The sequence below is a fragment of the Engystomops pustulosus genome, chromosome 1 (assembly GCF_040894005.1).
Source record: "Engystomops pustulosus chromosome 1, aEngPut4.maternal, whole genome shotgun sequence".
Taxonomy (NCBI): domain Eukaryota; kingdom Metazoa; phylum Chordata; class Amphibia; order Anura; family Leptodactylidae; genus Engystomops; species Engystomops pustulosus.
The window spans coordinates 153,151,203-153,164,023 of NC_092411.1; the positions used below are offsets into that span (position 1 = coordinate 153,151,203).

General features: G+C 41.7%; 1 protein-coding gene across 8 annotated transcripts in view; it reads left to right on the forward strand.

Moving 5' to 3' along the window:
* The window catches only part of ARHGAP45 (Rho GTPase activating protein 45), an 84,699-nt gene that overhangs the window by 25,434 nt on the left and 46,444 nt on the right, over window positions 1-12,821 (forward strand). For 5 of the 8 annotated variants that reach the window (XM_072111462.1, XM_072111443.1, XM_072111425.1 and 2 more), the window contains 2 exons: window positions 751-823; window positions 1,686-1,986. The exons of 1 other annotated variant lie outside the window; for it this stretch is intronic. In XM_072111462.1, coding sequence (XP_071967563.1) covers window positions 751-823; window positions 1,686-1,986 — 374 coding nt within the window. The remainder of the gene's footprint in view (window positions 1-750; window positions 824-1,685; window positions 1,987-12,821) is intronic. 2 more of the 8 variants (XM_072111452.1, XM_072111482.1) reach the window with 1 other exon arrangement.

The window sequence follows — 12,821 nt, forward strand, 5'->3', positions numbered from 1 at the left end:
ATATTGACTATATTGATTATAGGATCCTTGTTGAGGCTGCTTATCAGTTAGAGTGCACTCAGCTGTTTCCATCTAATAATGCATTTTGTCTAGTAGGCCCTGCAGCGGGTAGCTAGGCCCAACATTTCTTGGGGCCTGTCTGGGCACTGGGCCAATCGCCATCCTGGAGAGTTATTGTTGAATATCACATATTTATTTAAAACGTGTCCATAGTTAAATGATATTATAAGTATATAATCTAAAACAATGGTTGTTATAACCTTTATTTTTCTATTTTGCTTTGTACAACCACCGAGTCAGGCCTCGCTTCCCTTTTAGCTTTGTGTTTTACTTTGTTTCAGATGTTCTGTAACTCCATATAACCTCTCCCTATAACTTCCTCTATTGTTCCACTGTCACATACAAATACAAAGTCTTTACACAGAGACACATGACATGCACACAAAGCTTTGGGAGGGGACAGGATGCTGCTGTGGTCCCAGCACTTACAGGGTTAACGCCCTTTACCTCTTCCTGTCTATGTCAGTTTTGGGACTACAGTTGTCCAATCAGGAAACGCCTCAACATCACATGGCATATGACAGGAGTTGTATAGGGCACACAGCACTAGCTTTCTGAGTACCCCTAAAAACTGCCCCCCAGGTGGGGTCGCAGGTGTAAGCAAGCCATCAGATCTGCTAAGGTGCTAAAGTGGTGGTAACACCATTAACACAAGGGAACGGATTAACCCATACTCAGGATGTTTTCAAGGAAGAAGCGGGAGCTGATGAAAACCCCGTCCTTATCAAAGAAGAGCAGAGCAGGAAGCCCAGCACCACAAAGCGTGAGTATCCCTGCACCCTACACTTCTAATTTGTACTGACTACCAACTAACAGTTTCTATCATTGTATCCAGCAATACTTAGTATGGCTTTTATATTATGTGCATTTTTAAAACTGTGTGCTCCATAAATACATATATGTATACATGGTATGTATTACTTTGGTAAATGTTCTGTACTATAATACAGTAGACAGTAGAAATACTGTTGGAGGTATACATAATGACACACTTACTAATCTGTATGTGATGAAGACGTCTAGTCTCACAATTCAGATATATGGTACTTTACACGGAGGACCAATTGCAGTGACTGCTGTTTGATTAAAATGTTATGGTCTTGTTGTATTGTTTTGTGCAGTTACCAGACACAGTATATCCTGTGTATATGCCATAAATCTTTTAGAGGGGAGTACACCTGTAAGTGTATTGACAATTTAACCAGTAAAAGTGCTACTTATGACTTGCTAATGGACTCCAAAGAGTAAATGTGTGTTTTGAGAACTTGTGATATTTGGATGATGTGGAGATTGGGGTAGAAACATAGAGTGTCAAAAAGTTCACTTGTGAATCCAAATTAGAATCAGTCCTCCAATACATGTCCTGACATTTAATACCATAGTCATGTTCTAATGTATGAAATGATTGAATTTAGATTCATTTGCACAGTGCATTATAATTTAGAACTTGATGTACTCAGTTGTTATTGTGGAAAATCTTCAAGGGTGATTTCACAAGATCTATGTTAAGTTTATAGAAAAGAAGGCTTATCATGTTTATACTTGAACAGATGTTTAATTATGCAATATCATATATATATATAAATACAGCATGGTATAATTCTGCCTCATCATGATCTGTCTAGGAGGTTTCACGAAAAGATGCCATTGAGTCCTCTACAGATGGAGCCAGTAACCCTGCACTCAATAACCCTCTCCCCAGTGGAACCCTAAAGAGACCAACAAGTTTAAGTCGCCATGCTAGTGCTGCAGGAATCCCTTTGTCATCTCCCAGAACTAAAAGTGGAAAACCAGCAGGAGCCCCAAGCCCTCCTGAAAGTGGAGAAGGGCCCTTCATTGAAGTGGAGGACATCTCACAGCTTCTTGGAGATGTTGCAAGATTTGCTGAACGACTTGAAAAGTTACGAGATGTGGTACTGACAGATGGTAAGTGCTGTTGTGAGTTCACCAACCAATATAATACAAAAATATGTACCTTGGGGAAAGAGTAAACTTATACATATGGGGTTTTATTCCCGATCATTCCATATACAATGGCATTCAGAAAAAATGGTGCATAAATCAATGACAGCACTGCTTTTTTATTATAGAGCAAAATTTTCTCACAGTTTGACATAGAAACAAGAAAAAGCTTTTTGCACATATTTGAATTTGGAGGTTATACGAAAAATCAAACTCACCTAAAGACTTTGAAAGAAATGTGAAGTGGATTCCAGATGCTACAGACACAGACCTAGAGTAATATGGAGCTGCAGTTGCCACAAACCAAAATGTCTGCATTTTAAGCCATACAGATTGTATCTTTTCCATGATCTGGAACAGATGAAAAACCAAAGCACATTGGGGCACATTTACTTAGGGTTTTTGCACCAATTTTTGTTGGACTTTGCATGTTCTTTTAGATGTAAACTGCTTGCACCGGTATTTAAGAAGTGTCTGCGCCACTATTGTGTCGCACGCGACCATGCAGCACAGATTAGGGGGCGTTCCGTTGCTCAGTAGGACCGTGATCCAGATTTAACATCCAGAGTTTGTTGCACGCCCTATGTTAAAGTTGCACCACAAAAAAGTTGGTGAACTCTGTTGGGCCAGTGCAGGGAAGCTCCATTAACGCTCTTAATGAATCTGCCGCACACAGGCAGAACACTTTTAGTGCAGTTTCCTACATTCTTAGTAAATGTGCCCCTTTTAGGCTCTATTCACACGTCGGTGCACGGGAGAGGAGGAGGGGGTGTGCGCGGCCGTACATACGCTGCCCGACAGTCGTGTGCATGGGGCCTAACTTTTAATGGCTTATGCCACAGATGAAATCACATCTGCACATTTCCTTTTTTGTACATTTGTAAATACCTTAATCAAATTCTTCCAGATATTAGGATATGTTGTTCTCCAAACAAGGATTTACCAATATTTCACTGGCTATGCCAATCAATAGATTTAACATCCAGCAACTTCTTTCTGTGCAGCTGTAAGAATTCCGTGTATCTGCCCCCCGGTCACTACATCTGAACACCATGAGACAAAACATCAATAATATGGTGGAGTCCATATCCAAGCATATGTTGACACTTGTCTAGATGGAACTGGACTACTCTACCATGTCAATATTTGCAGTGTATAGATAAAACTTGAATAGATAATAGGGGAGATTTCTCCCTACCAGTTTTCTGGCACAGAAGGCACATTAAGCCACGTAAAAGTTCCCCACTTTGGAATGACTGGACAAAGAGCGGGGACGGCAGGGGCTAGAGATACAGGATGCTGTACAGGATTCTGCCATTTAAAAAACACAGTCTTAATAAATATCCCCCATTGTGTATTTGCATGTTTCTAAATATATTAATGTTTGGGTCTTTAGACCAGGGCAGAGTAGAACTAGACAGATTAATAATTGTGTCTGATGCTGGATGATTAATTTGGTGTAGTATTAGACTGGTGAGTCCTACTATACCTCCTATTAGTTGATCTAGTTTGCTGTGCCACAATATTGAATTTTCTGATCCATGGACTATTACATGTGAGACCACAACCCTTTTACTGAGGACACTTCCCTTTTTGAACAGATCATTAGAAAATGTTCAATAAATGTGTTGCAGTTTGGCACTATTCTAGTCTGAATCGCCCTGTATAATACAAATTCTTTCTACTTTGGAACTCTTGCAAACATATGAGATCAACCACAACCCTTTACTGCAGGCTGTTTTGCCCAAAGCCATTTGGAGTATATTCTAGTTTCTGACCACCATATTTCCTGAAGAATTCCTTGCCCAAGTATCACATAGAGATGCATTTGTGTTGTAGGGCTATATTCCTCTGAACCTTTAGTTATGAAATTCACTGTGAGACGTCTGATTAAGAGCCACAGATAAAGGTCCTGGGAAACTCTCAACCCATTGCAGGCAGGGGCAGAAACGACTGACTGTGTACTTGGATCATATCAGGAGGTGATTCAGTAACAGAAGCAGAATACATGTTGCTACCAAGATTTGGAGTTGACTAGAATTGAAATGCATTAATTCTACCTGATTTTTAGTAAGAAACCTACATAAGGCTGCATTGGTATCAGCCAATCATGATTTATCACCCTATCTCAGTCCTCCCCTCCTGGATCTTGTCAATTCCCGTAAAGTGAAACACTGACGGATCCATGTCATAAGAAGTCTCAATGGGGCACATTTACCAAGGGTCCGCAGACCACGATTCGGGTTTCCAGAATATTGCCTTTTTGCGCCGAATTGCCCCAAGTTTGGTGCATCGGCGCCGGCTTGCATGCGACAGAAGTCAGGGGGTGTGCTGTCGGACAACCCGACTGATTCGGACAAACCGCGGAATTTCAAAACGAAATTGTGTCGCAAGATCAAGCACTTGCATGCACCAGGAAGAAGAAGGTGAACTCCAGCGGACCTCAGCGGGGAAGCGACACATGAAGGAAATTGGACGCACGACCTTAGCGAATCGCGGCAGACCCGAATCCGCACAGCAGGGATCGCGACAGGACCAGGTAAGTAAATCTGCCCCAATGTGTTTTACGAGTGGCTTATATCTCTTGTTTGTGATATCGTCCAGTTGCTCACCAATATGGCGTTGTAGTTCCCTAAACGGTTTTCCAACGTATTCCATACCACACCTGCATGTTACCTTGTATATTACACCAACGCTTTTGCAGTTGCTGTAAGCCATAATCCTGTATCTCGTACGTCTTTCTTGTGACATTACTGGTAAATCTTTTCCCTGTCGCCAAGTATGGGCATGCTATTAACTTTGCGTGTTAACCAGCACCCCAGAGATTTTAGTGCCACAAAGGGACTCTTCACTAGTCGATCTTTTATGGAGCAACCCTTTCTAAATGTGATAAGATGTCTTGGTCCTTTCACATCTTAAATATCCTCATCCATTTGTAGGATGGCCCAATCCTACTCTAGTATTCTTGTTGATTCATCTCCACCATTGTCATAAGTGGTGATAATTCTTATTGTTCCATCATCCAATTTTTTGGGGTTTAGGCTATTCTTTAACAGCCTATGGACTGGAATCTTTCATCCGGGTACCTTCTGTTCCTAAATCTCTTCCGTAAGTCATCCGCCAGAGACAAAAATTCCTTGTGCTTATTACAATTCCTCCTGATGCAGAGTTATTGCCTCTGGGTATTCCAATCTCCAGTAGTTATAGATGATTGCTCTCCTACCTCAGTAGGGAATTTGTCGCAATCAGTTTCCGATACACTGAGGTCTCCAGAGACCCCAAGGGAGTTTTCTTAATCAGGACATCCAAAAAGGCTAGGGCAGATTTTTGAATCTCATAAGAAAAATGCAACCCTATTGAGTTCTCATTGAGCTGGGCCACAAATTTCCAAAACTCCTCTTTTTCCCCTCACCATAGTATAAAGTTATTGTCTATATATGTCAAAAAGTGATCTATCTTTGTTACATCCAAATTCCCCCTATCCCCAAACACATGGGTGACCTCCCACCAGCCCTGGAGCAAGTTGGCATATGTGGGGGCACATGTGCTTCCCATCGCCGTGGCTCTGAGCTGGTGGTAGACCTTCGCGTCAAAAAGAAAATAATTGTGTGTGAGGGAGAAACCTAATATAAAAGTTTGTTCATCTACCACTATATCTTCTACTTAGTAGGTGTGTTGTGTCTCTCAAATATGATGGTAGTGTTTCCACAAAGGGACGTAAAACTGTGTCTAGATATGTGCCCAGATTTTGACATAGGGAATTAATACTCAATACAATTGGTCTGCCTTTGAGGTGTGTCATGCACTGATGTATTTTCAGATGGGCATAGTACGTCGCCACCACTGACATAGTGGAAAAAAAGGAAATTATACTCAGTTTTGCTATTGATTTGTGTCTGTAGCGCTTCAGTAAGGATCTCTTTCAATTGTAAAGTAAATTCCATAGTGTTTTTTTAAGTAGGACATACCCTTTTTTTGTCACTAAGAAATTCCAGACACATCTTACGATAGTCTTAGGACTACCTCATTCACAACTTTATCAGACGGTTTACAGTTATTTGATTATTTTTCTCAATATCACTAAGTTTCTTTATTAGTGCAATTATTTTTGGTCTGGGGACTTCTTATTTCACGTCTGCTGTCACCATCTCTACAAATGCATCAATGCAAGAGACCTCTTATTTTGGTGGCATTTTCTTGCTTTTATTTCTTAGACTTGTAAATAGAGCTAAACCCTGTCTGTTGCAGGTTTGACAATAATTTAACTTCAGTTAACATTTCTTGAGGGATACCTAAGCCCCTACTTTCTTTTTTGGTCACACGTCTGGCATATAAATTAATGTCCTTATTTAAAATTAAAATCATCAAATCTAGAGGCTGGGACAAATTAGATTAGTTTTTAGATAAAATTGACATTTCTTCTTGCATGAGTTGGTACCTGGAGAGATTAATCACCTGAGAGGGGTTCCCTGGGTTGAGGTGATGTTCTTGCTTCTCAGGGAGTATTATGTAACAAATCTTTTTTTTTTTCCGAAAATACTCCTTTTACCTTCGATAACCACACCTATCTGTCCATAGCTGTTGACACAAAAAAAAAAGGATTCCTTTCAGTGTGTACAGTAACTCACTAACTGGTTACTATCACCTATTCACAAATACAGATTGAATCAGCAGCAGTTAGATGGTACAATATTAAAACATAACTTTTAGTATTAAACGTTAAAACGTTACTAATAGGGGGATCATTTATCTACCCCTTAGCACATTCAAACCACGGAAGATCCTCCCCTTAAATTAATCCCCCTTCTCTCATCTTGTGTGCAATAGACCTGGAATCTCACAACATATCACATTGTGGTGTAATAGAATTATGGCCTATTCCTACATTGACATCTGCAACATACCCTATTCCTCCATACATCTCATATACATAAAAAAGGTGGTGGAGATGTGTGAAAAAATAGTCTTACCATAATCCAGAAAAACAATTAACTCAGGGCTGAAAAGCTCAAATTCACAAAGATGCAAATGTAAAGGCATGGTGCATATGCTATTCTGCCCCTATGCACCCCAAAATAGCTCCAGCCCTTAAAACCCTGTAAATAAAATGTACCCCCTATCACCTCCTGAAATGCTTTTTGTCAGCCTTGGACTCATCAGAGCGAACTTGGTGTAAGATTCACTATAAAACAGAAAGGAATGTGGGGCAATTTAGCCACAAGGAAATTGGGACTAGCTAATCATACTCAATAGTCGTATGTTAGCCTACCTTGTGAAGTTGACCAATGCGCAAAACAGGCCAAGCGAGTGCTCTAATTCACAGTGGTGGAGGGGAGATGCAATGTGTCAACCTTAAGCTGGATGTTGACGGCACATCTGGCTGTGGGGAGTGCCCAGGTTTTTATCCAGCACCCATCATGACACTGGATTCAAGGTACTCCAGCCCCTCCTCTTTCCCATATCAAGAGATTCTTAGTAGGAGGCACTAGGGGATGCGGCCTCTCCTTACGCATGCGCGCTCTGAGGTGCCAGTTCATGTGACACATATCCCAGGAGACATTTAAAGCCACTTGTTGCGCAAGCGGATATATTATTGCTCCACGGCAACAGGCAAGTATAACAATCATGGATCAGAGACCAGGACAGAAACTCACTCTGGAGCCTGTATCCAATCTGTCCCCTAAAACGCGGGTTTCTCAGTTAAATGGGATGCAAAGCTGGCATAGGGTAATTAGAAGTGTCACCAAATGGCACAAAGTTGGAAGTATTGCCAGGGTAGATTTGAGCATTGTCTGGTTAATGGTACATTGGCACAGCGCTGTTCTAGCCCTACTGCTACTGGACACAATTATGGGATCAATGCATCTTGCAATATTATGGGGGCATATTTTAAGTTTCTTAGGGATGTACAGCATGGGGCTATAAATGAAACTGCTACATGGCTTCAGGTAATTGTGTATTTTAGCTTTAGGAGCACCGTGGGAGTATTTGCATTGCAAAAATGTTCTGTACAGGTGCATACTATATGTAATGTTGCATATCAAAGGCACATGGCAAGAACTGAATGACACCTAAATTAACCTGTATCACTAAACATTTGCTCAGAGTTAAATGGAATGAAGTTTGTTTCTGTCCAGGATAATAGTGACCTTTATTGTCATTTATTAATGCTGCATATCACAACACACTTCTGCATTTGAATAGTAATTGACATCTCCCATAGAAATAAAGGGCCACACTTACTAAAGCCCCTGCAACATTTTACAGACGACTTTGCACATTCTTTTATGAGAAAACTGCTTGCACTTGTATTTAAGAAGTGTCCGTTCCACACATGTGTAGCATGCAACTGATTAGTGTCATGGCTGCACTATACCCAATGTGACACAAATTTCTGCAATGAAAGGGGTGTTCCGGGAAACAGTCAGACCATGCGCCACATTTATGATGTGGGTTGCACGCCCTACATTAAATGGGCACCAAGAAAAAGTGGGTGCACTCTGTCGGAGCTGTGCAGGGGGCACTAGATTCATGATGAAGGTGCACCACAATTTATGAATCTAGTACACCCTGCACACTTCACAGACAAACTGCACATAGTGCCAGGCTATTCATGTAAGCTGAGGCGTACTAAAATCAATAGCATCTGCATCTCAATACGCAAATGCTATTCATAATGAGAGCACCAAAACAGGACTCCTTTTCTAAGCTTCTCTGTGGTATCCTCTCTGATACAGGCAGCACAATAATATCATCCTGCTGCCTGTGTCCTCAGCAGAAGGCAGGAGAAGAAACGGTAGACGACACAGCAGGAGCACAGGAGTGGTAAGTGACGTTATTATTTTCCTAATAGCAATGTATTTATGTAATTTTTTTTACAATGAAGCCCACTGCATACATAATAATTAATAGGTGGACACTCTATATATCTGGAAATTAATTAGAGGGTGCTATATAGATAAATATCATTAGGGGCACTGTATACAGGCAGTCCTCCTGGTTACGCACAAGATAGGGTCCATAGATTTGTTCTTAAGTTGAATTTATATGTAAGTCAAAACTGTATATTTTATAATTGCAGTTCTAGATAAAAAAAAATTTTTTGCCCCACTGACAATTGGAGTTTAAAATTTTTTTGCTGTAATGGGACCAATGATTATCAATAAAAATTCATTACAGACACCTTACAGATGATCATTGCAATCTAGGACTTTAGTAAAGCATCCAGAGAGTGTCACCAGAGGTCATAGGGGGCAGAGGGGTCTGTTTTTAACTAGGGGTCGTCTGTAAGTCGGGGGACCTTTAGTAGGTGACCGGCTGTTTATGAAAATTCTCTAGGGTGGGTACTCCATATGCAAATGCATACAGGGTATCATAAAATCTCCCGGACTTATTTGCATACATACCATGCCCCAATTAATTTGAGAGCACTGTTTATATTTAAGCACTGAGCTTGGCTCTGGTGTTGTATTTATATATAGAACTTAGTCAGGGCCGGCTCCAGGTTTTAGTGGGCACCCTGGGCGACAGAGCCTTAGTGGACACACTGTCCCCCCTGCCACTGCGGACACACTGACCCCCCCCCCTCCCCCTGTGGAATACACTGACCCCCCCCCTCCCCATGCGGAATACACTGACCCTCCCCCTGCAGAATACACTGATCCCCCCTCCCCCTGCGGAACACACTGACCCTCCCTCCCCCTGTGGACACACTGACTCCCCCTCCCCCTGCGGAATACACTGACCCTCCCTCCCCCTGCGGAATACACTGACCCTCCCTCCCCCTGCGGAATACACTGACCCGCCCTCCCCCTGCGGACACACTGACCCCCCCTGCGGAATACACTGACCCTCCCTCCCCCAGCGTACACACTGCCCCCCCCCCCCTGCGGACACACTGCCCCCCTCCCCCTGCGGACATACTGTCCCCCTTCGGGAGAGAAAAAAAACTTTCCTGGTTCCCCCGGAGCAGCGCACAAACAGCCTCCATCTTTCTTCGACCTGGGCCTCCAGTACGTTCACACACGTGATCTGATGACATCACCATGTACGGCGGCTTCAGAGCCGTTGCATACAAAGCAAAGCGCCGCTTCGTGTGAACCAGGACAGGTGAGTTTCAGCATAGAAGCAGAAAAGTAATCAATCCGGATGGTGATCATTTGTACCAGTGTCATATAGCGACTCCAGCTCCTCGGGGCCCCGGCACTTGCCCGGGTTGGCCAGGTGCTGGTGCCAGGCCTGAACTTAGTTCTACTCTAGTATTTATATAACTAACTTTGCTCTGATAATGCATTTGTATAGTAAGATTGGTTCTGGTGCTGCATTTATTTAACCCCTTATCACTGACACTAGTTTTCAGCTCAATGACCAGACTCGATTTTAAATAAAATCATCAATTTTTATTTTGGATTTTTAGCATTTTTTTCCCCCCGCTCACCGTAATGTAAAAATAATATTTTATCTTTATTCTCTGGTTCACTACGATTCCGGTGATACCTCATTTATATAGTTTTTCTTATCTTTGCTCAATTTTCCTGAGCAAAACCAACATTGGAGAATATCGCATTTTTTTTACTATTGACAACTTTTTAGGGCCATAACTTCTGTATTTTTATGTTGTCAGACCTGGTTGAGGGCTTATTTTTTGCGAAAAGAGTTGTTCTTTTCAGTCGTATCATATTAGGGAACGTAGCTTTTTTTGATCACTTTTTAGAACATTTTTTGTGATGGTGTTTGATGAAAAATTGTATATTACGGGAAGTTTTTCGTAGTTTTTTTTTTCATCGTTCACCGAGCGGGTTCAATATTGATTTAGATTTATTGTACAGATTAATACGAACGCTGTGATACCAAATATGTACATTTTTCGTGTGTTTTTGTGTTTTATATACTGTATTTGCATTATATGTGTAACTGGGGAGATTATGGGACTTTATTTTATTTATTTATTTAATTATTATTATAAAATGATTTAATCTTTTTTTTTTTACTCTCACATATTTTCCACCTTTTGGCTTGAAGAAGCGATCATCCGATCGCTTATTCAAGCCTCTACACTGCAATACACTTGTATTGCAGTGTATAGTGTAAGTAACTGAGCATGCCGCGCATGCTCAGTTACTTACAGCCGGGTCCTGCCAGGAAGGCAGGACCCGGCGAGAAGAGGAGCCGACAGCCTCGGGTCACTCGTCGGGACCTGGGGCAGCGGCAGGTGGGATCGGATGTGTAAGGGGTTAAACACCCGGGATCGGAGTTTTTCCGATCCCGGGTGTTAGTGCCGGGTCTGGGCTGTGATATCACAGCCCGACACCGGCACTATACTGACCCGATGCCCTGAAATCTTCTTCTGACGCGGCGCCGTAGAAAGGCGTCGCATCAGAAGAAGTACCCTTAATGACCGACGTAGATTCCCGATAGGGTGGTCATTAAGGGGTTAATGAGCTTGATTGTTGTTCTTTATTTAATTTATGGAGCTTGGTTATGGTGATATATTTCTTTAGTGAGCTCTGTTCTGATGCTGTACTATATACTGAGCTTGGTTTTGGTGCTGCATTTTTGTACAGAACACTGGTTCTGGTGCTGTATATCTATACTGGGTTTGGTTCTGGTGCTATATTTATACTGAGCTCGGTTTTTGTTCTGCATTTATATAATGATCATAGTTCTGGAGCTGTATTTATATATATGAGCTTGTTTATGGTGCTTTATTAATGTACTGAGCTTTTTTTAAAATAATTCAGGGACAGGCTTATATTACAGTTTGGGGGTGCTGTACATATATAAACTGACTACCGCATTAATAAAAATATAAAAATTATTTGGGGGAAACACTTAATATACTATAATTCGGTAGGAAGCACTGTTTTTAACCCCTTACCAAAGTGCCCCGTAATATTACTGCACGTTTCAGGTGTGGTTACATGGTGTGGTTACATGGCTCAGTCTTTGCTGTATACTACGGGTGTTATCCCGTTGATCGCAGAATCGCATCGCATGGGCACTGCCATCTTGGGGGCGATTGATGCTCCCCGTGACGTCATCAGGGAGCGGCGATTGGTCGCCATGACAGCGATTTGCACATTTTAATGAATGTAGTGGAAAATTCCCATATACTACCATACTGTAGTATGGCAGTAAATGGTAGGATCGATCAGACAACCTAGGGTTAAAGTACCCTAGGTCAGGGATGGCGACCTATGGCACTGGTGCCAGAGGTGGCACTCAGAGCCCTTTCTGTGGGCACTCAGGCCATCAGCCCAGGACAGAGTTCACCAAATAGGAACAAATCTATTAAATCTTCCTGCAGTTCCAGGCAACTTATGAGATGCTGCGCTCAGCACTATTTTACAGCAACACTTCATTGGCTGTTTGGAACTGCTTGAAAAGTGAGAAGGTGTTGAAAGAAGTGCATTATCTTTGGAGGTCTTCATGCTGGACCCACCATTCTTTCTAAACAGAAAGAGCCTGGAGAGAAGCTACAATTATAGTCTGAATTTGCCCTCCTTCTTTCAACTGTATTGGTGTCCTCTAGCAACTGTTACAATTAAAGAAGTGGAAGAACAGGCAGCAATAAGTTTCTGCTTAAAATGGCACGTTGGCACATCAGGGTAAATAAGTGGGTTTTGGTTGTAGTTTGGGCACTCGTTCTCTAAAAGGTTCGCCATCACTGCCCTGGGTGGTCTGAAAAATAGTAGAAATAAAAATAAAAAAAGTTTAAAAAAATTATAATAAAAAACATAAAAATTCAAATCACCCCCCTGTCCCTAGAACTGATATAAGTATAAATAAACAGTAAAAAT